General features: G+C 36.0%; 1 protein-coding gene across 4 annotated transcripts in view; it reads right to left on the bottom strand.

Annotated features, from left to right (window-relative positions):
• LOC150107404 (inositol polyphosphate-4-phosphatase type I A) overlaps nt 1–25,403 on the bottom strand; it is a 484,038-nt gene that overhangs the window by 114,779 nt on the left and 343,856 nt on the right. For all 4 annotated transcript variants that reach the window (XM_090391868.1, XM_090391866.1, XM_090391867.1 and 1 more), the window contains exons 15-16: nt 19,275–19,452; nt 3,090–3,590 (exon numbers count right to left, since the gene is read on the bottom strand). In XM_090391868.1, coding sequence (XP_090247994.1) covers nt 3,090–3,590; nt 19,275–19,452 — 679 coding nt within the window. The remainder of the gene's footprint in view (nt 1–3,089; nt 3,591–19,274; nt 19,453–25,403) is intronic.

The raw sequence follows: 25,403 nt of genomic DNA on the forward strand, positions 1-25,403 counted from the left end.
CATCTGTTTCCTTTCTGCTGAACTATGCTTTTCATATTATGGCTCCAAGTTGTCTCCTAAGCTTTTCACAAGCCCTGGCCTGTAGTTATACATGTATCCCTTCTTTACAGAAGTTCTCAATCAATCAACAAATCATCTTGAAGACACTCACCAAATAAATGACAGCCAGTATGGATTCCGCCACTGCTGATCAACAGGAGATCTACTCACATACGTCACCCATCTCTGGATGAAGGCTATGGAGAGTTTTGGCAAATCTCAAGTGGTTGCACTAGATATCTCCAAAGCCTTTGACTGGGTCTGGCATAAAGGCCTACTAGGCAAACTACCATCATTCGGTCTGACCCAGGGTTTCTGTAGGTGGATCGCCAGTTTTCTGTCTGGACGGCTCCCTATCCTCTCACCACTCAATTAATGCTGGGGTCCCACAAGATTCTGTCCTCTCACCAACCCGCTTCCTGCTATATATCAATGACCTACTGCAATTGGCCTCCAACCCAATACACAGTTTTTGCAGACGACAGCACACTACATTCTTTGCTTGCATTTGATAAGCCTTACCCTACACAACTCACCTCAACCTACAGAACATCAACCACCGTGACCCTCAACTCCGATCTCTAAGCCATCCAATGGGGGTTCAGATAACCTCATAAATTTCAATGCCAATAAAACCCAGTTCTGTACTATTTCCCATAAAAAAAAGAACAATTTTTTCCTAATATCATTTTTAATGATACCCAAATCTCCAGACAATTTGAGATCTCACTCCTTGGAATTACCCTCACATCACACCTCTCCTGGCATAATCATATCTCAAACATTGCATCCTCAGCCTCAAAAAACTAGGATTTCTCTTTCGCTCAAGATGTTACTTCACCCCCGAACAGCTATTAACATTATACAAGTCACAAATCCGTCCAACTATTGAATACTGCTCTCACATATGGGGTGGGGCCCCAAAAAGAAGCTCTCTCAAAATGCTCGACTCAATACAGAGGAGAGCAATTAGACTTATCAATGATCCATCCCTTACCAACTTCCCCTCCCCCTCTTTTATACAGATGTATGGTCTCTGCAGTATGTATATTCTACAAATATTTCCATGGGAAATGCTCATCGGAAATATCATCAATAATTTCTACGCTCAGTACTAAACTCATTGGAACACGTACAGCTGCTGCACAACATCCCTTCACAGTTCACCTAGTAACAAACAGAACAAGTTTCTTTTCCTCTTCCTTCATCCTTGCAACTTCTACACTGTGGAACAGTCTCCCACCTGCTGTGTTTCCCAAGGAATACAATTTAAAGTCATTCAAATCAAATGTAAACAAATTCCAATGTAAACAAATTCCTCTTTTCCCAACCCACCACCCATACACGGTACTAATGTACTATAGGTTGATCAACCAACCTCCTGTGTATGGGCTCAAGATAAAAAAAAAATTCTATAATTGGCAACAACTGAACTGTTTCAAGGTCACTCTTGCTAAATAGGGGAAGATTAGACAATCCATTCACAAGCATATCCTTTGATATGCTTGTGAATGGATTGATCAGATCGAAGACTTATCAGATTAATCTGATCAGATTGATCAGATCCAAGACTCTTAACCCTTGTGTGTTGTCTGTTTTATATACTGCCTAAGACAGTTGTCCCTTAAGAACTCAAGACTTTCATTCTACTTATTCTCCAATGCTATCTCTTCATCCCAATCAATATTGTCATAATTAAATATCAGGATATCATTCTCATCTAATCATGTTTCACTTATTCCACCTATCTGCAGGCAAATAAACTCAATTAATGTAACAATTTTGTTTCACTTATCTCTGATACTCTGACATTTGTAAATAAGCATAGAAATTCATTTCTATAATCAATCCGACCCATGTCATCCCTCATCTGTTTCTGTCTGCTGAACTTTACTCTTTGTCCCATATATCTCTTCAGATTCAATTACTCCCCTTGGATCCCAGGTCATCCCATTCCTATTCTGACCATCCCCACACATGCATTCATCACTGCTTTCAGAATCCACTCTACTTACTCTGTCTCCCCCCCCTCTCAATTTCTCTGTCAAATCTGCATTTCTGTTTTCACATAATCATCTCTCACACTACTCTCATCTCTAATCACAATCACTTCAGTCTCACCTGATCAGCTCAACCACTTATTTACCTCACCTCTGACTTCTGCCAAACCCTATTCACACATTCACCAACTGCACTCCTTTCTTTTCACATGTTCACTAATATACAATTCATTCATGATCTTTGCTCTACGTCTCAACTCATCATTGCTATACCTGGACAACACAGCAACTATTCTTCCTATCACTCTGTTGTCTTTCATTCTCTTCAATAATTTCCTGATATCCATCCTCACATTCCACCGCTAACTTTTGATATCTAGAGTTTCAATCATCCTATTCATCCTCTCTCTTGGGGAAACAGACCTTGTGCACTCTCATCCAATACACCTTTTATAACACAATCTCTGTAGAGTGCTATTCTCAAATCATTTGCCATTTCTTTTTCTCCAATATCTTTCAACTTGATTCTTTTGCACTCTTCCATAAGTATTCTCCATACATCTAATCTCATATTGCATATGTCTAACCTTATTTCTCATCTTAATCATTTCTTCAGTTTCTGCATTCCAGCAATTATGCTCTCTTTCATACCAGTAATCTTTCCCACTTTTGTTCCATCAGTCAGGTTCACTTCTATTCCCACAATCATGTTAGCTTTCTCTTTCTCAGTTATTTCCACAGTCATCATCATATTTTCCCAACTCATATTCTCTCACTCACTTTTGACTGATACCATTCTAAGTTTTCTGTCTAGCACTAACTTTTGTCTAATATTTTGTACGTTTAGTTCATTTAAGATTCACCGCTGTTTCTATAGAGCTGAGATTCTAAGAAAACAGGAAAATCCAGAATGCCGACATGTGTGCGTGTGTGTTTATTTTTCATTGATAATTCATTCTTAAATTTGTTTTGAAATCTAAAAAAGTATGCATGTATGTATAAATAAATAAATATATATATGTAATATTAAGTTAATCTTTCTTTTCATACTAATGGTTCCAACTCATCTGGTAAGGAATCTGGTGAAGGTAAACTGAAGTTTTCTGCAACTGTTTCTTCACAAACATTTTGCTCTGAATTCTGCTGGATGATTAGTCCATACTGGTTCTGTTCATGCTTTTCTTCTAATAATATTGAATGTTCTTTATCAAGAGACTTAGAGGAATATATATCATATTCATTTTGTGGTTGATTTTTAATGGTCTGTGCATCCAGATCATAACTGTTAACTATATTTTCTACAGTGCTGTCTGTTACAATACCAGAACATGTTCTCTCACCAGATGAATGATTTAAACTCAAACTTGCATCCTTACAGTTAGCATCAGTAACAGAAATAACAGGATAATTTCCATTAGAGAGAATCTCTATTTTATGTTTTGAAGTTTGATTAGTAACAGAACTAGCTCGACTTTCAGGTCTGACAATTTCCCAGGTGGCCAAAGCTTCCTCTATTAGTTCTGGAATACACAAGTGAGTCAACTGTTTCCCCTGAAAAATCCATAAAATATAGAAATTAATTAATCTTATATGCATATAATAAATGACAGAATAAATCATAAATATATGATAAAAGCATAATACAAGCCAATAGAATAATCTACACTCATTGGACAAAAAATAAATAAATGATCATAGACAATCATTGAAAAGATGCATTTAATAATAGAATTCTTGAATAGCAACATTACACATTATCAAAATACTTTGAATGGAGTGGATTTTGAGTATATATGCTGTAAACTTATTTTTCTTTGCTTCCTTTCTTTTATTTTTTTATTTTTACTATCTTGATATTAAAACAGCCTGACTGAAACTGAAACAGCCAAAATTTTAACAGAACACCTAAATATCCACCATGCCAGAAAATAATAATAGTTCAATTATAAGGGGGGGGGGGATGAACAAAGGTAAAAATAATCTGTCAATAAATAAAAATAATACATAAAGAAAGAATCTTTCAATAAATGACTCAAACCTAAAACCAAAAATATAACCAGTCTTGAACAAACCTGAAAATTACTGTACCACAATGTATACTATGACCAAATGATTTTTATCACCTGATGCAAGGCTACCATTATGGTTTGAGGTGGTGCGAAAAAGAGCCATGTCTACTTTATAAAGCAGGGTTTCTGAATTATCTAATCAATACTCTAAATTCTCTAATAATGAAATGCACTAGAGATTACCAAATTTTATGTGGAATCGGCATAACTAAAATATACATCTGGTTAGTTTCAAATTGCTCAAATTTGAATTTTTGATTATAGATATTTCTCCCATAATGAAAGAAATATTGTTCATCAAAAATTCAACTACTACTAAAGGACAAATTTACAGTACTCGAAGAGCTCTACTGAATGGTGATCCTTTTGTAAAATTACAAGTGTGTTAAAAGTTATAGTGCAACTTAAGAAATATCAACCCCTTTTTTAGCATATGTACTGAAAATATATTCCATTTTGTTCTGCCTAATTTCAGAAAATTAAAAGTTGCAAAATTTTGCTTAATTGTGACTAATTAAATTCAATGCAGCCAGAATAGAAAAGAATTATTACTATCAATAATGGGAAATGTTCTGCTACTATAAAAGGAATCAAAGATGATAAAGAGGGCATAAAAATTGATATCCTAGATATCTAGAAGATGGTTAACTGAAACAATCAGTGAAAGATCAGCAGGAGAAAATTTTCAAGAGGAATGCAAACAGGAGTAAGTATCAACATTTAAGGTAGAAAAAAAACAATTATAAACTAGAAATGTAGAAAGGCAGCTGGAGTAAATGATATTTGACAGAAATGCTCAGATATGGAGGCATAAAAGTTTTGCACTTCATAATTCAAAGAGCCTGCTTAGTAGGCCAAATTCCAGATGATTGGAGTAGAGCTCTCATAGTTCTCATCTATAAAAAAAGAGAATAAAACTGAATGAGAATTACAGAAGAATCTCTCTAAGTGTTTCAGATAAGATTTATAGAACAATACTTGATAAGAGGCTGAGAAAAATTGTGAAAGAGAAACTTGAAGAACAATAATTTGGGCTCAGGCTAAATAGAGATTGTCAAGATTTTCACTTGATGACAAATAGTTGAGAAAAACAGTGGAATATAAGTATCTGTACTGATTTTGTAGATCTGGAAAAGAAACAAAATAAGGCACCCAGGGAAAAACTTTATAAAACACTACAGTTGTATGAGGTAAATGGAGCATTATACAGAGCAATATATAGTCTATAATAGGGGGCTTCCCCACCATGCCTACGGTGCCCCCCCCCCCCCAAGTTCTGGACTGGTAGGCCGGTTCTCCTTGAATTCTGATGACTCGAAAGGGGGTCCCCCCCCCAGCGCCTATGTCCCCCACCTTTTAGTTCATAAAAGTTTATGGCACGCTTCTCCTTCGTTTTTGACAATTAAGAAATGGGCTACCGAGTTTAAACGTGGCCATACCAGCCTTGAAGATGATCCACGTGAAGGATGTCCAAAAAGTGTAACACCAAAAATTATTGATCATGATATGGTATTGGATGACCGGCGAGTCAAAGTGCACGAAATTGCTGAGACTATAGGCATTTCAAAAGAATGTGTACAATATATTTTGCATGAAGAATTGCAAATGAAAAAGTTTTGTGCAAGATGGGTGCCACGGTTGCTCACAGCAGATCAAAAACACACTCGAATGAAAATCTCTGAACAGTGCTTGGAGCGTTTAAACAAGAATAAAACTGATTTTGTGCATCAATTTATTACTATGGATGAGACTTGGATTCACATTACACACCAGAATCCAAACAGCAGTCAAAACAGTGGACAGAAGCTGGTTGTTCAGCGCCAAAGAAGATAAAGTCGGTTCCATCAGCAAGAAAGGTCATGACATCGGTGTTTTGGGATGCTAAAGGCATTTTATTTATTAATTATCCTGAAAAGAGTAAAACAATAACTGGGTAATATTACTCTAATCTTTTAACCAAAACTAGATAAAAAAATTCTTGAGAAAAGACCCAGTTTGCAGAAGAAACAAATCATCTTTCATCAGGACAATGCACCTGCCCACAAAGGTGTTTTGGCAATAGGAAAATTAAGGGATCTGCAGTATGAATTGATGGAACATCCACCATATTCCCCAGATTTGGCTCCCTTTGACTTCTATCTCTTCCCAAAACTAAAACTCTTCCTTGCTGGTCAGCATTTTTCTTCGAATCAAGAAGTGATTGCAGCTGTAGAGGGGTATTTTGCAGATCTTACTGATAACCACTATAGGGACAGGATAATGATGCTGGAGCATCGCTGGAATAAATGTATTAGTCTTAAGGAGATTATGTTGAAAAATAAAAATAATTTTGAAATTAAAAATTCATTTTTTCATTGTTAGGCAGAGAACTTTTCAGACCACCCTCGTATATCAAGTTTCAGCAGAAGTTTGTACTGTTAAGAAAATCATCTGCAATGGCTTTTAATATGAGTATGTATCATAAAAAAAAATCTTTTCAAAACCATTATACAGTGATATTCTTAGACTTTGCAAATGAGTTTGATAGATTACCACATGATAAGTTGGTGTACGAGCTGAAAAGGATGGGAATCAGTAGTATATTGGCTAGATGGAGCAGAAACTGGCTCTCTGAACGTTACCAGCAGGTTGTGTATGATGAAGCAGTCTCTCAAAAAAAAAAGAAGAGTAACCAGTGGCATGCCCCAGGGTTCTGTTCTTAAGCCCGCTGCTGTTTAACTTCTTTGTAAACGATATATGATGTGGACTGACTGGGGATCTTCAGTTATTTGCTGATGATGCAAAATTGGGAAGAATTATAAGTAATGCTGCTGATGCTGAATCCCTTCAGGAAGATTTGAATAGACTTTTTTACTTGGACAAAAGAGTGGAGTTGTAGTTTTAATATCAATAAGAGCAAGGTGTTGCATTTTGGAGTGCAGAAATATAAAGTTATGTACTATATCAACAGTGCCATACTGCAGGAAGTGGATAAGATTAGAGAATTGGGGTGATGACTGACAGTAAACTGAAGTTTAGAGGGCATATTGCTAGTGTTGCAAAGGTTGCACATCATAGTGCTATGATAAGAAATACTCTAACCTTCAAGGATAAGGAAGTGGTTGTGCCACTGTATAAGGCACTGGTCAGACCACACTTGGACTATTGTGCTCAGATCTAGTCATCTGTTTTCAATGTGATGTGGAAACATTGGAGGGTTCAGAGACAAGTGACTAAGAAAATATCAGGAGTTTGGAATGCTGGCTATGGAGAGAGGCTGAAGAGATGTGGATTGCAGAGTTTGGTGGATAGGAGGAAGAGAGGTGATATGGTACAGTTGTTTAAGTTAGTGAGAGGACCTTATCAGATTAATCCAGAGCAGAAGGTGAGAGAGGGAAAGAACCAGAGGTCATTCCTAGAAGTTATGTAAAAGTGTGGTGAAGAAGGGTGTGGGGAGTAGATTTTTTTACATGGAGAATTGTCAGTGAATGGAATGCATTACCAGAATGTGTTGTTAATGCAAGGAATGTTAAGGACTTTAAAATTCTGTATAATAAATATGTTGTCAGTTGAATGAACCTCCCACGATGAGTCTGTCAACTTCACGGAGGGTGTAATAATAATAATAATAATAATAATAATAATAATGTGAACTGATGAGACAAAAGTTATATGAGCATTATCCCAAAACAACCAAGCAATGGTTATCAAGTAGAAGTATCATTTATACTCTACAACTAGACAAAAAGCATACAACACACATATATACCAAAACCAAAATCATGCTACTGGCTTTTTCAGATTGTGATGCTATTATTATTATTATACAGGAATCGCCATGGACTCAAAAGAATCATTGTGGAAGACACATCATTCACTAAATGTATCATATCTCTCCTTAAATTCATTCACTGACAAAGTACTTGCAACCAATTTTACCTATTCACCACCTTCCAATCAAAAAATCTAGTCCCAACACCATTGCTAACACAATATATAGGAATGATTTCATGTTATCTTCCTTCCAGCTATATACTGGAAAAAAAAAAGAAAAAAAAAAAGACTTCTGTGTCAATCCTTTTAATATCTTATATGCTTCTATCATGTCTCCTCTATTTTGCTTATTCACTAGTATTTTGAAGCCCACAGACCTTGGCATCTTCAATCTATTCCATACAACTTCCACAATCTTTGTCACTCAATTCTGGATCTTCTACACCCAGTGCTTCCCCCCCCTCCCCGAATGGTACAGCATAGTGGCACCTTTATTGACAGCGATGTGTGACATCGATGCTACAGTATATTTAGAAATTTTGAAATTTTTACCTAGTTTGCAAATAAGCTAAGTTATTTAATGAAATTTACATATTTCACTACATCTATTGTTAAGATATTTCATCATCATCATCAAATTCCTGCCATGTACCCTCAAGGGGTGTACAGGATATGACAGTACTACATGAAAAAATTACATCATTACTAACTTCCTATCTACAATTTTCCTCCAAATCAGTCTGTTACTTGTCAAGACTCCAACATTATCAGATCTTATATTTCTATCGTCTAAGGCACTTTGTACCGTATCAATCCACCTATATCTTGGTCTTCCTCTGGGTCGTTTTCCTGCCAACCTGGCAGAGAACACTTGTTTTGCTAATCTTTCCTCTCCCATTCTATTTAAGTGACCATACCATCTGAGATTAGCTCTGCTAACGCATTCCTGGATGCTGACAATGTCAAGTTCTTTCCTAATATCCACATTTTTAATATGATATTGCCATTGATGCCATCTGTTCACGCCTCTAATCTTTCTCAGGACTCTCATATCTGCGGTCTCTAGTCTTTGGTCAAGTGTTTTACTTCTGACCCAGCTCTCAGATCCATAAGTTAAAATTGGTTTGAACACAGTCTTGTATACAGCTAATTTAGTGTTCCGACTAATTTCTTTCTTATTCCATATGAATTTATTCAATTGACTTCCCACCATACCAGCTTTGCTGATTCTGTTGTCTATTTCTATATTTAGTTTACCATCTTCAGTAAAAATTGTGCCTAAGTAGCTGAAATGTTTTACTTGTTCCACAGGCTCTCCATTCACAACACAGTTGACATTTTCAATGATTCTGCCTATTTTCATTGTCTTTGTCTTTTTATTGCTGACCTTCATACCATATCTATTACAACAGCTATTCAATTTAGTCAGAGAATCTTGCAGACTTGTAGCGGATTTATTTAGAAGTATAACATCATCCGCATAAAGCAAAGAGCTGACATTAACATCTCCAATTTTGATATCAGGTTTAATACCACATTCCTTCATAATGTGATCCATATAGATAATGAATAACAGAGGGGATAATGTACATCCTTGTCTCACACCAGATTTAACATTAAACCATCTTCCTGTACTTCCTTCAATTCTAACTGCTGACTCACAACTCAAATAAAGACTAAGTATTGCTTGATATAATGCCCCATTGACACCATATAACTGCAGCGTATTGAATAGCTTCTCTCTTGGCACCTTGTCATATGCCTTTTCCAAATCGACAAAACTTAAATACAGATCTTTGTTATATTCCCATGCTTTCTCGACTATTTGTCGTAAAGTGAAGATCTGATCCTGACAGCCTCTATTTGGCCTGAATCCAGCTTGTTCTTCACCAAGCTTTTCTTCCACAATTCTTCTCAACCGTTTCTCAAGTATACTTGCATAGATCTTGCCAGGAACACTCAGTAGGGAAATACCTCTGTAATTCTCACATTCAGTTTTATTTCCCTTTTTATATATGGGTACTATGAGAGCTCTACTCCAATCATCGGGAATTCGTCCCTCTGTCCAGGCTTTCTGAACTATGCAGTGCAGCCACTGTAAGACTCTTATACCACCATACTTCAGCATTTCTGGTCGAATATCATCTACTCCTGCTGCCTTTCCACATTTCAAGCCTTTGATGGCTTTTTCTACTTCAAGTATGGATATGTATTCCTGACTGCATGCCTGGTCAGTGTTTTTTATCACCGTGCTGTCATCACTGCTTGTTTCATTTAGCAGTTTTTCAAAGTAATTACTCCATACTTCAAGGATATCTTTTCTCCTGTTTTCATTTCACCTTTATCATCTCTAATTCCTTTTACAGCACTCTTTCCTCCATTCCTAAGCTTCTTCAACAACCTCCAGAATATTTTGCCACCTTCTTGATATTTATTTTCTATATTCTTGCCAAAGTCCTCCCATGAGTTTTGTTTAGCTAGTTTTACACACTGTTTAGCTTTCTTACATTTGTCTCTGTATTCTGTAAGAGTAAAAGCTGACTTATTTGCCAGGAACTTTTGATATGCTTTCTTCTTTTCCTTCACTGCCTCTTTAACTTCCTGTGTCCACCAGGGAGTTCTGATTTTTTTATCCTTGCACACAACCTCACCACATGCCTCTCTGGCAGAATCAATCAATGTTTTCTTCAGAGTTTACCAATGAATCTCCAAGGTTTGATTCCAGTTCTCGAACTCTTTCATTTTCTTTTCAATAATCTTTCTGTATTTTAGTCTACAGTTCACATCTGAGAGCTGCTCAACTTTTATTCACTTTAAAACTTTCTTACATGTTATTCTTTTCAATATGAAATTCAATTTTATCCTGCTCAAGACTAAATAGTGATCGCTTCCCATTTCAAATCCTCTGTACACTCTGGTGTCCTGCACCAGGGAGAAAACATCACTATCAACAATAACATAGTCAATGAGACTTTTCTTATTCCTAGCCTCTTCTCTCCATATGAATTTGTGCGCATTTGTATGTTGGAAAATGGTGTTAGTAATAGCCAGTCCATGTCCTGAGCAGAAATCCAATAACAGATATTTGCCATTATTATTAGCTTTGCTCTTTTCTCCAAATTTTCCCAAAATATTTTTATATGTCTCACAATCATTTCCTACTGTGCTATTTAGATCCCCAACAAGGACCAACTTTTCCTTTTTCATTGTGTCAGTTGCTTTTTCTAAAGCCTCAAAAAATTTCTCCACTTCTACCTTAGTAGAACCTTCTGTGGGACCATAGGCACAAATAAGTCTCATTGTCCAGTTCCCCATTCTCATATTTGCCCACATTACTCTACTTGAGACTGACTGCCATTCAAGAAGATTAGCCTCATATTTTGTGTTGAATACTATGGCTACTCCTTCTTTTCCTTGATTGTTATTGCCTGAATATAACATTTTGTATTTATTGCTCAGAAAGATCTCACCCGTTTTGGTCTTTTTTGTTTCAGTCACCCCTATTATGTCGATCTGGTACTTATCTAATTCCTCAGCTAGCTCCATTTCTTTGCCATTCAGGCTTCTTACGTTGATAGTACCGATCTTTAACTCTGGTGATGTTGAGTTGGGGTTTGTTTTCAGATTTGTTCCAGTAGCTGACTTTTCGCTGTTCGCCCTGGTTCCCTGGCGAAAACAACGGGGGCCTTGTTTAACCGGGCGACGCCCCAGCCGGCATGAAATTTTGTCATGTTGTACCATCATTTTTTATTTTGGTTTAACCAATAAGAATACAATTTGGTCGGCTAAATCCCAAATTGCCAGCCCATCCTCGTTCGTTCAGTATCAAAGTAGATACCCAACAGGGTGCACCACGAGAAGGTGAGGATTGGACATTAGGTCAGAAGCCCTGGTCGGTTCTCCGCATTCCTTTAAAGGCTATGTGGAGGTCTCCTCTCAGTTATACAGCTTTGACCCTTAAGCACCCCGTTAAGATATTTGTTACATAAAATGTTTTTTCATATCTATACAAATTTTTTAGTAAAAATTATCATATACATTTACATATCTTTATATACTTGTACAATAAATTTATGCTTAATAAACTGTGTGTTATGTACTTAATGTATCACTTAATTTACCTACATAAATTAAGTATATACTTTACTTATCACATTATCATTATCACACTATGAAGTAAATGAATTAAAAATAATATTTACTTAATAGTGTGATAATGATAATGCAAATAAAATGGATTCAGCCATATTTTATAGCCAAATATAAAAAGAAACTTAAGAAAGTTTTGAAAATTTACCTTATGAGAATATAAATTTTGGCATCAGAGTTGCCTTAGTATGCGCTACTTAAAAGAGACAAGCTCAGCCTAGAAGACAATATATGTCTTTTATGAGTGCTAAAATTAGGTTTTACTGGACTGAAAGCTGTTACGAACTGGTTGGTTCTTATCTAAAAGATGAATATATATATAGGCTCCTGGACAGAAGCCTGTCGTGCCTTTTATGTAGTACATACCAGGACAACTCCAATGTCAACAGTTACATTCACTTAAGCTCTGGTAAATATTCTAAAATTTCTTAAGTTTCTTTTTATATTTGCTGATAAAATGGCTGGATCCATAATATCCTCCATATTACTATCACTTACCAATTTACAAAAAAAGTCTCCTCTTCTTCATCCCCCATGGAATCCAGGAAACCAGATATACCAGATGTGATCTTATTAAAGCAGTATATAGGGTAAAAACAACTTTTCTATCTGATCTTGTTAGTGTGTTCTTCAACTACAACATAATCTGATGTGCTGTTTTTGCAATATGCCCTTTAAACTTCAATATTCTGTTCATAATCACCACCAAATCCCTGGTGTCATCAGTTTCCTGTAGCTCAGTTCCATCAATATAGAACACAGTTTGTGAATAATAATAATATAATATGGTGATGCACTTTGGGAAGAAGCATCATACACTTGGATATGCTAAACTGCCAGCCATTTATCTTTGCCCATACTGCTAGTCTATATAAGTCATCTCTACATCACTCCATTAACTATCATTCTTCCCAGTTTTGTATCACCAACAAACAACTGAATATTTCCCATCAGATCAGTTCCTATATCACTGATGTACAAAATAAACAATGGAGATCCAAGCTGAGCCCTCTGGTATACCACTAGTCTTCTGGATTCAGCTCCTCCATAAACTACTTTTTGATATCTGTTTATTGCCCACCCTTGAATCCAAACCACCAGATTCATATCCATTCCCACTTGCTCCAATTTATGTCTTATACAAAGGAGTTCCATGTAGAATCTTCTCAAATGCTTTTGCAAAGTTCAGCAGTATCCCTGACCAGATATTTCCGTTATTCAATCCCATTGTCCTTTATTATAAAAAGGAAGAAAATTTCCAAGGCAAGATCTACCTTTCACAAAACCATGTTGTTCTTTATAAGGTATCATACACAGTGCACCAGTTAAGTAACGAGATTGATTTTTTACAGGACAGCTGTTTGAATAAAAGTAGCAAATGTGTTTATAGTTTTGACCGCTAGAGTGTGTTGTAATCACAGGTGCAACTTTGAAGTAAGGTGATGCAGTGGTTTACGTATGATAACTGTTGAAGTAAGAGTGTGTGAGTGGAGCATGTCAGAAGTTGAGTCATGGTGCAAAGAGCTGTGATAAAATGTCTTATACAACAACAATTTTCCTATACATTAGGAAAAATTGCTACAGAAGATCTAAAAAAAGTTTACAGTGATGACTGTCTGAGCTGTGCACAGATGTTCTGCTGGTTTTCAACATTTAAAGAAGGGAGGGAGTGCCTGGAGGATGAATGATGCTGTGGACAGTCAGTTTCTGCAGGGACAAATGAAAATGTGGAGAAAGCTAAGGAAATTGTTGTCTATGACAGCATATAATCGCTAGACTACTCATTGTACAGCTTGATATCGATAAGGAAATGGGCATATTAATCTTAGAAAGAGATTTGCACAAGAGGAAGATTTGTTCAAGATGCCACGCACGTTGACACACGAACAGAGAGAGCACTGGGTTGCAGGTTGTCAAAATTTCATCTATGCAGTTGATCAATATCGTGATGTGTTGCAAAGAATTGTCACTGGTGATGAAAGTTGGTGTTTTCAGTTTGATTCAGAAATGAAATATCAGAGCATGGAATGGAGTGGAACATCTCCCTGGAGGAAGAAAGTCAGGTTGCAAAAATCATGTGTCAAGACAATGGTCATTGTTTTTTTTCGACGTGGCTGGAATTATCCACAGCAAAATTGTTCCTGAGGGCACCTCAGGGAACGGTCAGCATTATTCAGGAGTAATGTGTTAGGAAAGAACTGTTCCACAACAACAATTGGTTTCTGTTGCAACAACGCACCTGTTCACTGCCTGCGAACAAGTGCATTGTTTGAAGCAGTTTCTGGCTTCAAAGTTGATCTCTGAAATCGAACATCCCCCCCCCCCCCCCCAAATTCACCAGATTTGGCTCCCGCAGTCTCTTTCCTCTTCCCAGGTATGAAATGTGCCTTGAAAGGGGGGGGGGGGAGCACTTCAGTGACACTGAGGACATCTAATGCAGTGTGACCCAGACACTGAAGGAGGTTTCCATTCACGACTTCCATTGTGCCTTCAAACATCTTCACTGTAAATGCTGTGTGGAGTTGGAGGGAGATTATTTTTAATCTGTGTAATTGACAATTTCAAATTTTAGTTCTTTGTTGTGATATAATAATTGTTGTCTCATTACTGAATGGGTGCATTGCATATTCCTATCCACCCCAATCCTGAATTTTTTCTTTTACCAATTTCTCAAATACCTTAACTACACTCATGGAATATTGATTGGCTAGTTAACTGCAACTTCTATTCTGGAATGTCTTTTATGCAGTGAAACTATTTTACCCTTTTTTCCACTCCAATGGCATCTTCCCAGTACAGAGGTCTATATTAAGTAGTTTGGCCACAGGAAGAGGTGCTAATTCCCTTGCACATTCTCATAATACACAGACTGATATGTCATCAAATCCAATGGGCATGTTTCCATTAAAGTTCTGCAATATCCTAAGCACCTCCAATTCTTCAACCCTTTTTCCTCCATTAGTCAACATCATATTTGGCATTCCACTATCACCACCTATACTCTTTTTCAGGTTTTCTTGGAAGTAAAGAAATATACTACAGGCTGTACTGTTTCCGAAGGTAGAGGGATATTAGTTTGCTGTTGCCATAGTAACAGCGAAGCACATCGTGTTTGTAACTAAGCAAATGCTTAGAAAATCCCCTAAAAGCCATCATTGCCCGAATCACACCATTCTACATACAACATTACATTGTGATTGCTAATATGAAATTGCAGGGCCAAGATGACTCTATATGACTGTGTGCCTTTGGATTTTCTGGAATTAACTGATAGGCTGTAACAAAGTAGATGTCAAATAGTTTATTACAAACCGGCTTAAGATAAGCAGTGATTGTTTATGTTATGAAGTGAACTTCACTCGTCACAACGCACATTTCCGAATATGACATTTTATTACAATAATATATACATAAACACTCTTATCTCAGGCTGTGCATAGTATTATCAGATCGTGCATCTTCACTAAATAAAGATTCAGAGCTGTCATCTACTGTGAAACACATGTTTTCTACCATCTCATCTATCTTTCCATTAAGGACCAGAATTTTTTTTTCTTCTTCAATAACATGGATTATGCAACTTTTCCATGTGCATTCAGTACTTTTTGGAAACCTTCCATGACAAGTCTTTCAACATCTGAAATTTTGAAAGTCATATTTTTAGCTGCAACATGTCCCTTAATTTGTACATAGATGAGTTCTATGGGGTTCAGTTCGCAATGGTATGGTGGAAGATGAATAACTATGTGTGTGTCCTTTCTGTTCAACAATACTGTCAATGCGATATTTTTGAAACTGACTCTTGACATTTGCCACCAAGTTCAATAGTTCTGTTTTTCACTATATCAGAAGTAAAACCGATTCCTTTTTGCTTCAGCCACTTCTGAATGTCCTTTTTGCATGTAGCATGAGATGGCATTTTCCAGTCAGACAGAATGGTAAGGTGCATTTGTCCATTACAATAATGGTGTTAGGCTCATTGTTTAGCAAAAAGATGTTCGTGAACCAATGTATTTCATTATATATTTCATCTTGTTGGCCTCTATCTCACACCAGATAGTCTCATAGAACATCCCTCTGCATCCTGTCCTCCTGATGGACTTCTTCCCTTTTTGGCTTCAGTTCTTCTGCTATCATTGCCAAAACCCCCTCCTCCACCATTCTGTTCTCTCTGAAAATACAATATCCCTTACATTATATTCCTATGGCTACATCACCTTATTCCCTCTTTCCCATCCTATTCCCTCTGTCCTCTCTGAAGACATTATATCCTTTGCATCCTATATGAATGATTATATCATCCTCAGTCAACCAAGTCTCACTAATACCTATATATCACTCACTCCCTCTCCCCCCCCTCCCCACACACATAAAGGCTGCAAATTTTATAGCAAAGGAGTACCATGTGTGGGCAGGAGTCAAGAGAAAAATATCTTTTTTTGATGATCTGGAAGCTGTAGTTTTTGGAAAATATGTCATGGGGGGGGGGGGGGGGATGTTCCACAGAACCAGGGTAGATGGAATGAAAGCTGAACATGAGTAGTAGGTTCTGTGAGTTAGCAATTTGACATATTTGTTTGGTACTACTAATACTATTACATCATGAAAATTATGGACACAAATACCACGTTAGAGTAAAACTTTAGTTTAATATAAACCAAAATACATACTCAACATTTTGACCTTCACATTAGGGTCATCATCACACATATACAAAAAAACAAGCTACACTACAATCTACATGGTATGCTTAAATTACTGATCAACTATTAAAACTACTGGCCTGACCTCTGGTGAAAAAAAAACAACCGATTTCTACATCAAAGCTAGAGTCCTGTTGTTATTATTATCTATTAGGTTACAAAATTAAATTAAGCTGGAGAGCAACATGTTTACTCACTCACACACACAAAATTACTTATATAAGTATACATAAATTACAGAAAATTAGTATGGATAATGGCCAATAAAAGCTGAAAAATTCCTTATAGTCCTAAAGTCAGGGATTGCTGGAAAACTAAGTGGGCTGAATGTGTGCCATCCAAATTCTTGGGATTTTTATGCCACCATTATTGCTAAGATTAGGGTAGTTAATCAAAATTTCACAGACTTCTTTAAATTTCCATTCATACCAGTTTTTGTATGATGTAAAGAACAAGTACTTTTCCAATCAATTTGGTGTAGGTGTTAAGAGCATGATCTGAGAAGCCTGCTTCACCAAAATTGTTAAATTTATTGTGTCCTTTTTTTTTTTTTCAGATAGGGATTGTACATCCAGTTTTTTTTTTTTTTCCACCAGAGGTCAGGCCAATAGTTTTAATAGTTCTTAGCATACCATGTAGATTGCAGTGTAGCTTGTTTCTCTGCATATATGTATATACTCCAGATGTTGACCTTAATGTGAAGATCGAAATGTCGAGTGTTTATTTTGGTTTAATTTAAACTAAAGTTTTATTCTAACATGGTAGTTGTTCCCATCATTTTCATGATGTATTCCGATCACCGTGTAAGCATGAAGGAAAGGACTACTATTACTACCTTTTATTTATTTCTTGTCATGTTCCATTGTGTAAGTAGAATATGGAACTTAACTACCACAAGCACAACCAAACAACGCACTGAATCTGAATAGTAAACTTAAATTATGCAGCTAGAGGTAGGTGCCATGCTGACTTAGTTCCACATACTATATACTGTTTTGTAGTTTTATATTTTCTCTAGGACGTAAAATATAAGTACTATAAACAAAAACCAAAATTTAGTCAAGATGTATATATATATTTTTTTTTACATCCTCTAGGACAGTGGTTCTTAACCAGTGTTCCCCGGAACACTTGTGTTCCACGAGCTGGTTACAAGTGTTCCGCCGGTGAAGGATGTCACATGACACATTTCTGAGTGTGTAATTGGCTACTCTGATCCTAACAACTGAAGACTGCTATGCGTGTTGACTTCTAAATCAATAGAATATTGTTCATAGGTCATCTGTTTGCAAGAGGGACATTTTAGACTCTATTACATAATATTTAAAAAATTTTTAAATTTCATGGGAGCAGTATGTAGGAATTTGTATGGATGGTGCTCCATCAATGGTAGGCTCTATTAAAGGATTTGTTCCTCTTGCAAAGAAAATAAACCAAAATATTATATCTATGCACTGATTTTTGCACAGAGAATCCCTAGTTTCAAAAACATTACCACAATATTAAAACCTGTACAAGACCAAGTTGTAAATATGGTAAATTACATCAAGTCAACTTTAAAAACACGCCTTTTTTAAAGACTTTGCATATCTATGGAAGCCAAGTACGAATTTTTGCTTTTGCACACTGAAATAAGATGGTTATCCAGGAGTAAAGTGCTATTCCAAATTTTAGAACTTAAGAATGTATTATTGGCCTTTTTTCAAAATGATATTTGGTGTGGTAAAATGGCATATTTAGCTCATATTTTTAATTACTTAAATAGCATTAATACAAGTATCCAAGGGAAAAATGAAAATGTTTTGACATCCACTGTCAAATTGTCAGCTTTTTAGAAAAAAGTATCTCTTTGGAAAAACTGCATATCAGAAAAAAATACAGTAGATAAGTTTCCTTCGCTCCATAATAAAAATGTTGAGGGAATTATTTCCGTTATAACAGAACATTTAACAATATTGGAAGAAAACATTTCAAGTTACTTTCCTTCCCTAAATACACACAATTATGACTGGATACGAAATCCATTTGGCAAAATTAACAAATCGAGTCGTGAATTTTCGTTACAAGAAGAAGAAAAATTAGTTACCTTGTAAAAGGATCGTACTCTAAAAATGAAATTCTCTGAAATAACTCTTGAAGAATTTTGGATTATTGTCTAAGCCTGAATTCCCAGCTCTCTCCACAAGAGCACGGAAACTTTTGTTACAGTTTTCAACATCATATCTCTGTGAGTTCAGTTTCTCAATATTAACCAATATAAAAAGTAAAAAGCGTGAAAGACTTACTAACATAAATAAAGAAATGAGGGTAGCTACATGTTATTGAGGAATTTTGGATTTTTGTCCAAGCCGAATTCAAGCTCTAGAAAAGCTCAAGTATCGCATTAAAATAAGTTCCATTTTTTAAAAGGCAAGTATTTTTATTGATAATTTTATGACCCTAATGCTTTTGGTGTTCCCCAACTTTTTCTCATAATCAAAAGTGTTCTGTGACTTCGAAAAGGTTAAGAACTACTGCTCTAGGATATCTGTGTATTATTTGAGCTTTTGGAAATTAGTTACCTTACTGCTAAGTATATTAATGGAACTATGGAGATTGGAACTAGCTTTTTGTTTAGCATACAACAACAGCCTCTGAAGTTCTCTTTCAATTTCTTCTTGCAATTGCTCAATTCGGATTATAGCTTCAGCAGCTCGAGAAATACGATCTGGACCTAAAACAGCAGTAGGAAGATCTTTGCTTAAAAAAAAGAAAGAAAAAAAAAAAAAAGGTTAAAATTGCAACTTTTTTTTTTTTGTACCAGTTCCTGTTTTAATTCCTATTTTTCAAAATAGAAAGAGAAAACTATTTTTCAAACAAAAGCAATGGTAACACCAATATATTTTATTTTAAAATCATATGCACTAGTAGCCAAAATTGTGCAAACCTTTTGGAAAAAAGTGTATTTTTGAGGTTTGATGGCTCATAACAGCATTTTTTTTTGGTGTAATATCATAAAATTATATATCAATGGAAAGATAATTTAATCAAGAATGTAATGCAATAACTTTTATGAAGGATTTTTTATTGGAACAGCAGTTATAAAGAAGAAAAGTGAAACATAAAAAAAATGAGATATACAAAAATTCTCACAATGTGAGTTAATACTTAGTTGGGTAACCTTTAGCGTTAATTATGGCCTTACAACGCCTTCCCATGGAGTGAACCAAGATTTTTACTTCTGCAGTTGTTATAATGTGAAACCAATAAAACCCAATTCTATTAATTGGGTTTTATTGGTGGGTTGCTTCTGACTAACAAGTTTCTTTAGTCGGCTCCATAGATTTTCGATTGGGTTATCTGGGCTATTCCTGGGCCATTCCAGCAGTGGAATATGATTATCTTGAAACAACCTTTTGCACACAACAGCAACATGACATGGAGCTGAATTCTATTGAAACATAAATGCTTTGTCTTAGAAAAGATCACGTGTGGAACACCTTCCTTTTGATGTCACACAACCCCAGATCATAACACTAAGTGGATGTTTCACGGTAGGTGTAATGCAATCGGGATGCAAATCTTCTCCGATTCTTCTCCTTATGTATTTTATGCCATCACTACCAAACAGGGAGATTTTGGTCTCATCACTTCAAATAACACTGTCCCATTGTTTTGCTGTCCAGTTAACATGGGTTTCAGCCCAGTTTAATCTTTTCAACCTTTGTTTGAGAGATAAAAAATGGTCTTTTTTGTGGAATTCTAGCATTTAGACCAAATTCCTGCAGTCTGCACTGAACAGTTCTTGCACTCAACTTCACATTGTATTGCGCCATTTCATCTTGTATACACCCAGATGATTTTCTTCTGTCACATAGGCACAGTCTCTCAATTCTTCTATCATCACTTGCTGTTATGCACCTTTTCCTGCCTTTACCAGTCTGGTTTTGTAGTGACTGAGTCTCCTTATACCTCTTCAAAAATTTAGAAATGCCACCTTTGGTTAAGTTTCCACCAATTTGTCTTCTAATTTCTTCATAACTGTAGCCTTGTCCATTTAATAGTACTTTTTACATCACTTTCTGGGTGACCAGTCAACTCAACTCTTTGTGCCATTTCTTTAAATTTAGTTATATACGTTTTACAAGCTCACTAAATGAAAGAATGTTTAGTTCTTTCATTTAGAAAGAACTAAATGAAAGAAACGAAAAAAAAAAAAAAACAACCAACTTGATAGCAATCACATAACACACTGACAAATGTCCTCCTCTCAGCTCCAATACATGACATCAATAGCTGAATCCTACTGTGACCTTATTGGCTCATTGACAAAACAAGATGACAACTGATTGGCTCTCTAAACACTCATGCTCATTGGCTATATTCAAATGAAGGAAAGCTACTTCATATCAACCTAAGCAAGTTTTGCTTCTTTTTTCTGGTTATTTGGCTATAACTTTTCATAGAATACAGATAATTGAACAAACTTTATTGCATTACATTCTTGATTAAATTATATTTCCATTAATATATAATTTTATGGTATTACACCAAAAAAAAAGTAGTGTTATGAGCCATCAAGCCTCAAAAATACACTTTTTCCAAAAGGTTTCCACAATTTTGGCCACTAGTGTATAATTATTATAAATAAAGTTTTCACAGCAAAATCAATAATTTTATGTAGTGTCACTTCTATAATACTATCTAATTATATAATTCAGCTACTCAAATTCACTGCTTCTTAAGTAGTAAATATATGTAGCTTAGATTACAGGTATGACTCAAATCATAAAAAGGATTAAAATCAAATGGTTTATTTCTCTATGTTGGAATCATTCTTCCTCATTTTCAGTCATTCTCTCTCTCTTGTCATCAATCACAGTCACATCATTAAGTTCCATGCTTAATGAGTCACAATTTAGATCTCTCATCTTAATGCACAGATCTAGTTTCCCTCTGACTATTTACATTTGTTCTTTTAGCAAATAACAATTTCTCTAAGCACCTAAAATCTATTTAAAGGTAATCCAAACTGCAAGTACTAGTACTTCCAACCATCAAAGTCACTGCATATTTGAACATAATGCACATCACTGCTCTTACACAGTTTGTTCACTGAATCACCTCTCCATCTCAGCTCATTCATATCATATTACTGCAACATTGTACAATCTTAACTCTTGATAAATCAACAACAACATACAAGCTTATCTCATTTGAAATATGTTGTAACCAGTGTAATCATTTCTTTTACCTGAGCTAACTTGCTTATGGCCCCAGTGACATCATAAATTTTTGCATCTCGAAAAAAAACCACTTTCCATGCTCATTCTTCTTCTTCTGTCAACAGTAGTTGATAGAAGAATGAGCAATGAAAGTGTCTTTTCCTCCACTAATCATGGAATCACTGTGCACTACCATACTTCCCTTCCACATTTTTGCTTCCGTTTCTTATCTTCCTTTCCTTGTTTCTTTTTGAGTTTTCTTTCCTTTCTTATCTCTCCAGCAACTTACCAAGCTTTTTCAGTCTCTCCAATTCCCATCTGCTATTGTGAAGTACTTTTTATTTTATTTTATTATGTTGGGGCCATACACGAGAGGTTGACTGATCAACCTACAGTACGTTAGTACTGTAAATGGGTAGTGCATTGAGAAGGGAGAAACTTGTTTACATTTGATTTAAAAGCCTGTATACTGTATTCCGTGGGATATACATCAGGGGAAGACTGTTCCACTGTACAGCAGTAGCAGGGATGAAGGAGGAAGAAAAGAAACTTGTTCTGTTTGTGTCAAGGTTGTACTGTGAAAGAATGTTGGGTGGCAGCTGTACGTGTTCCAATGGGTTTAGTACTGAGTGGGGGAATTATTGATGCTATTTCAGATGAACATTTGCCATGGAAATATTTATAGAATACACAAATTGCAGAGACCAAATGTCTATGTAAAAGTGAGAACAGTGAGTTGGTAAAAGATAAGTCATTTATCAATCTAATTACTCTCCTCTGTATTGAGTCAAGCATTTTGAGGGAGCTTTTAGGAACCCCCAATCCAAATGTGAGAGCAGTATGCGATAGCTGGGAAGAGTTGTGATTTGTATAAGGTTAACAGCTGTTTAGAGGTGAAGTAACATCTTGAGCGAAAGAGGAATCCTAGTTTTTTGGAAGCTGAGGATGCAATGGTTGTGATGTGTTTATGCCGCCAGGAGAGGTTTTATGTCAGAGTAATTCCAAGAAGTGAAATCTCATCTTGCCTGGAAATTTGAGTGTTATCAAAAATAATACTGGGGGGGGGGGGAAATGGTTCTTTTTTTGTGAGAAATAAGACAGAACTGGGTTTTATTAGCATTGAAATTGACAAGGTTATATGAACCCCATTGGAGAATGACTCGGAGGTCAGAATTGAGGACAGTTGTGGTTGATATTCTGTAGGTTGAAGTGAGTTGTGTAGAGTAAGGTTTGTCAAATGAAATGGAGGGGTGCAATGTGCTGTCATCTGCAAAACTGTGTATTGGGTTGGATGTCAACTGAAGTAGGTCATTGATATACAGAAGGAAGAGGGTTGGTGAGAGAACAGAACTTTGTGGAACCCCATCATTAGTTGGATTGTGAGAGGATAGGGAACTGTCTACCATCACACATACTGTGCATCCAGACAAAAGTCTTGAGACAGTCCAAATGATAGGAGTTTGCTTAGTAAACCTTCGTGCCAGACCCGGTCAAAAGATTTAGAGATATTGACTGCAACCACTCGATATTTGCCAAATTTCTCCATGGCATTTGTCCAGATATGGATTATATATGACTAAATCTCCTGTTGATCGGCAGTGACGGAATTCATACTGGTGGTCGCTTAATAGCTGGATGCCTTCGAGGAGTTGAGAATTGATGGTTTTCTCCATCACTTTAGATAGGACTGAGGTGAGTGAGATAGGGCAGTAGTTAGATGACAGTGATTTGTCACCCTTAGGAATGGGTTGAATATAGGCCAATTTCCAGGCTTTGAGAAATATACCAGTGGAGTAAGAGAGAGAGTATGTATAGGTGGCATAGGATAGGAGTCAGTTCTGGTGTACAGACCTTCAGGACAATTGGAGGAATACCAGCAGAGCAGGAGACTTTTTTGTGTCTAATTTAGACAATAGGTTTCTGATCTTTTTCTAATAAAAGGATATAGGGGGGGAATTGTATGTTGGGCAGTTGGAATGACTAGGGGGGGCATTTGTTTGTCAGTTATGTGTGCATTGGAGACAAAGTGTGAAGCCAGGAGATAAACTTTTTCTGTGGGTGATGATGCAATAAAGTCATCTGGGTATGATGGGGTAGGAATAGTGTAGGGCAAAAGTTACAACCAATTGCTTTGGCAAGAGACCAAAAGACATGGCTGCCATTTGGGCAGGCTGTAAGTTTCCTGCTTTTTGAACATTCAAATTCTGTTTTGGAAGCATTGATAGTTTTCTTGCATCTGTTTTGGGTTTCAGTATAAGCATTGAAGGCGGATGGAGTTCTTGATTCTTCTCCCAACCTCAGCTTTTCTACCATTAATGACAGTTTTCATTTTTTTTATTACTTTTATATCATCTTTTTTTTTTTTTTTTAACCTAGCACATCTCTTTCAAACTGCTATCACTATCATGCACTTGAATACTTACTTCCATTAATGCTTGCATTCTTCTTCACATCACATCCGCATACATACCAGAAGTTGAACATTCCCACTCTCATTCAATAGCTATTATTATTCAATCTGTTTAATGAGCCATATGCACCATCTCCTTTTTCCCACAAAGTACATATGTTCATCATTGAGTACATTTCATACATGTTGTAGTATGAAATACAGTTCGTATCAAAACTGAACAAAGAATCAATTGCCTCCCTCATTATTATATTTAGCTAATTCAGTGATATACATAATAAATAAAAACATACACTAATTCAAACACTGTACACTGAGTTTAGAACTAAATTTTGAACTAAATCTAGCACATATACAGAATTACTAATTAAAAACTTGATCATATATTTTTTCCGAGACAACCATGATATCTTCTTCTATGTATCTCATAGCTGATATTTATAAAATTATTATTTAATGGAGGTTTTCTAACACATTTATTTCACCCACCCCCAACACACAAACTCAACATGATAACTGTGTAATCAACTCTCAATGGATAAACACATAATTTACCCTTTCAACATAACAAACTTTTCAATATAACCCCAAACAAATTTGCTTGAATTGTTATTATTATTATTTATATGAATACTCCATGGAGTCAAAAGACTTTGTTAGAGACCCACACTATCCATCAACACAGTACCTATCATGCATCTCCTTAAACTTATTTACCGTTGGGATGTTCAGGACCATCTCTGGCAATCCATTCCACTCATTCACCATTCTCCAAGTAAAGAACCTAGTCCGCACACCCTTACTAACCACAATCTCAGGCAACTTCCAAGTGTGACCCTTGTTTTCCTCATACTCCCTATGTATTTAAAAAATTTCTTGTGTCAATCTTATAGAATCCCATTAGTAACTTATAAGTATCTATCATATCCTCTCTCCTTTGCCTATTAGCTAAACTCTGCAATCCACACACACACACTCAATTTATCCTCATGTCACATTCCACAGACCAGTCACAAGCTTGGTCACTCATCTCTGAATCCTCTCCACCATCTGCAGATCCCCAAGAAACACAGGTG

This window comes from Typopeltis vanoorti, chromosome 4, assembly GCF_054136105.1.
Source record: "Typopeltis vanoorti isolate ZY-2024b chromosome 4, IOZ_Tvanoo_1.0, whole genome shotgun sequence".
NCBI classification, from domain to species: Eukaryota; Metazoa; Arthropoda; class Arachnida; order Uropygi; family Thelyphonidae; genus Typopeltis; species Typopeltis vanoorti.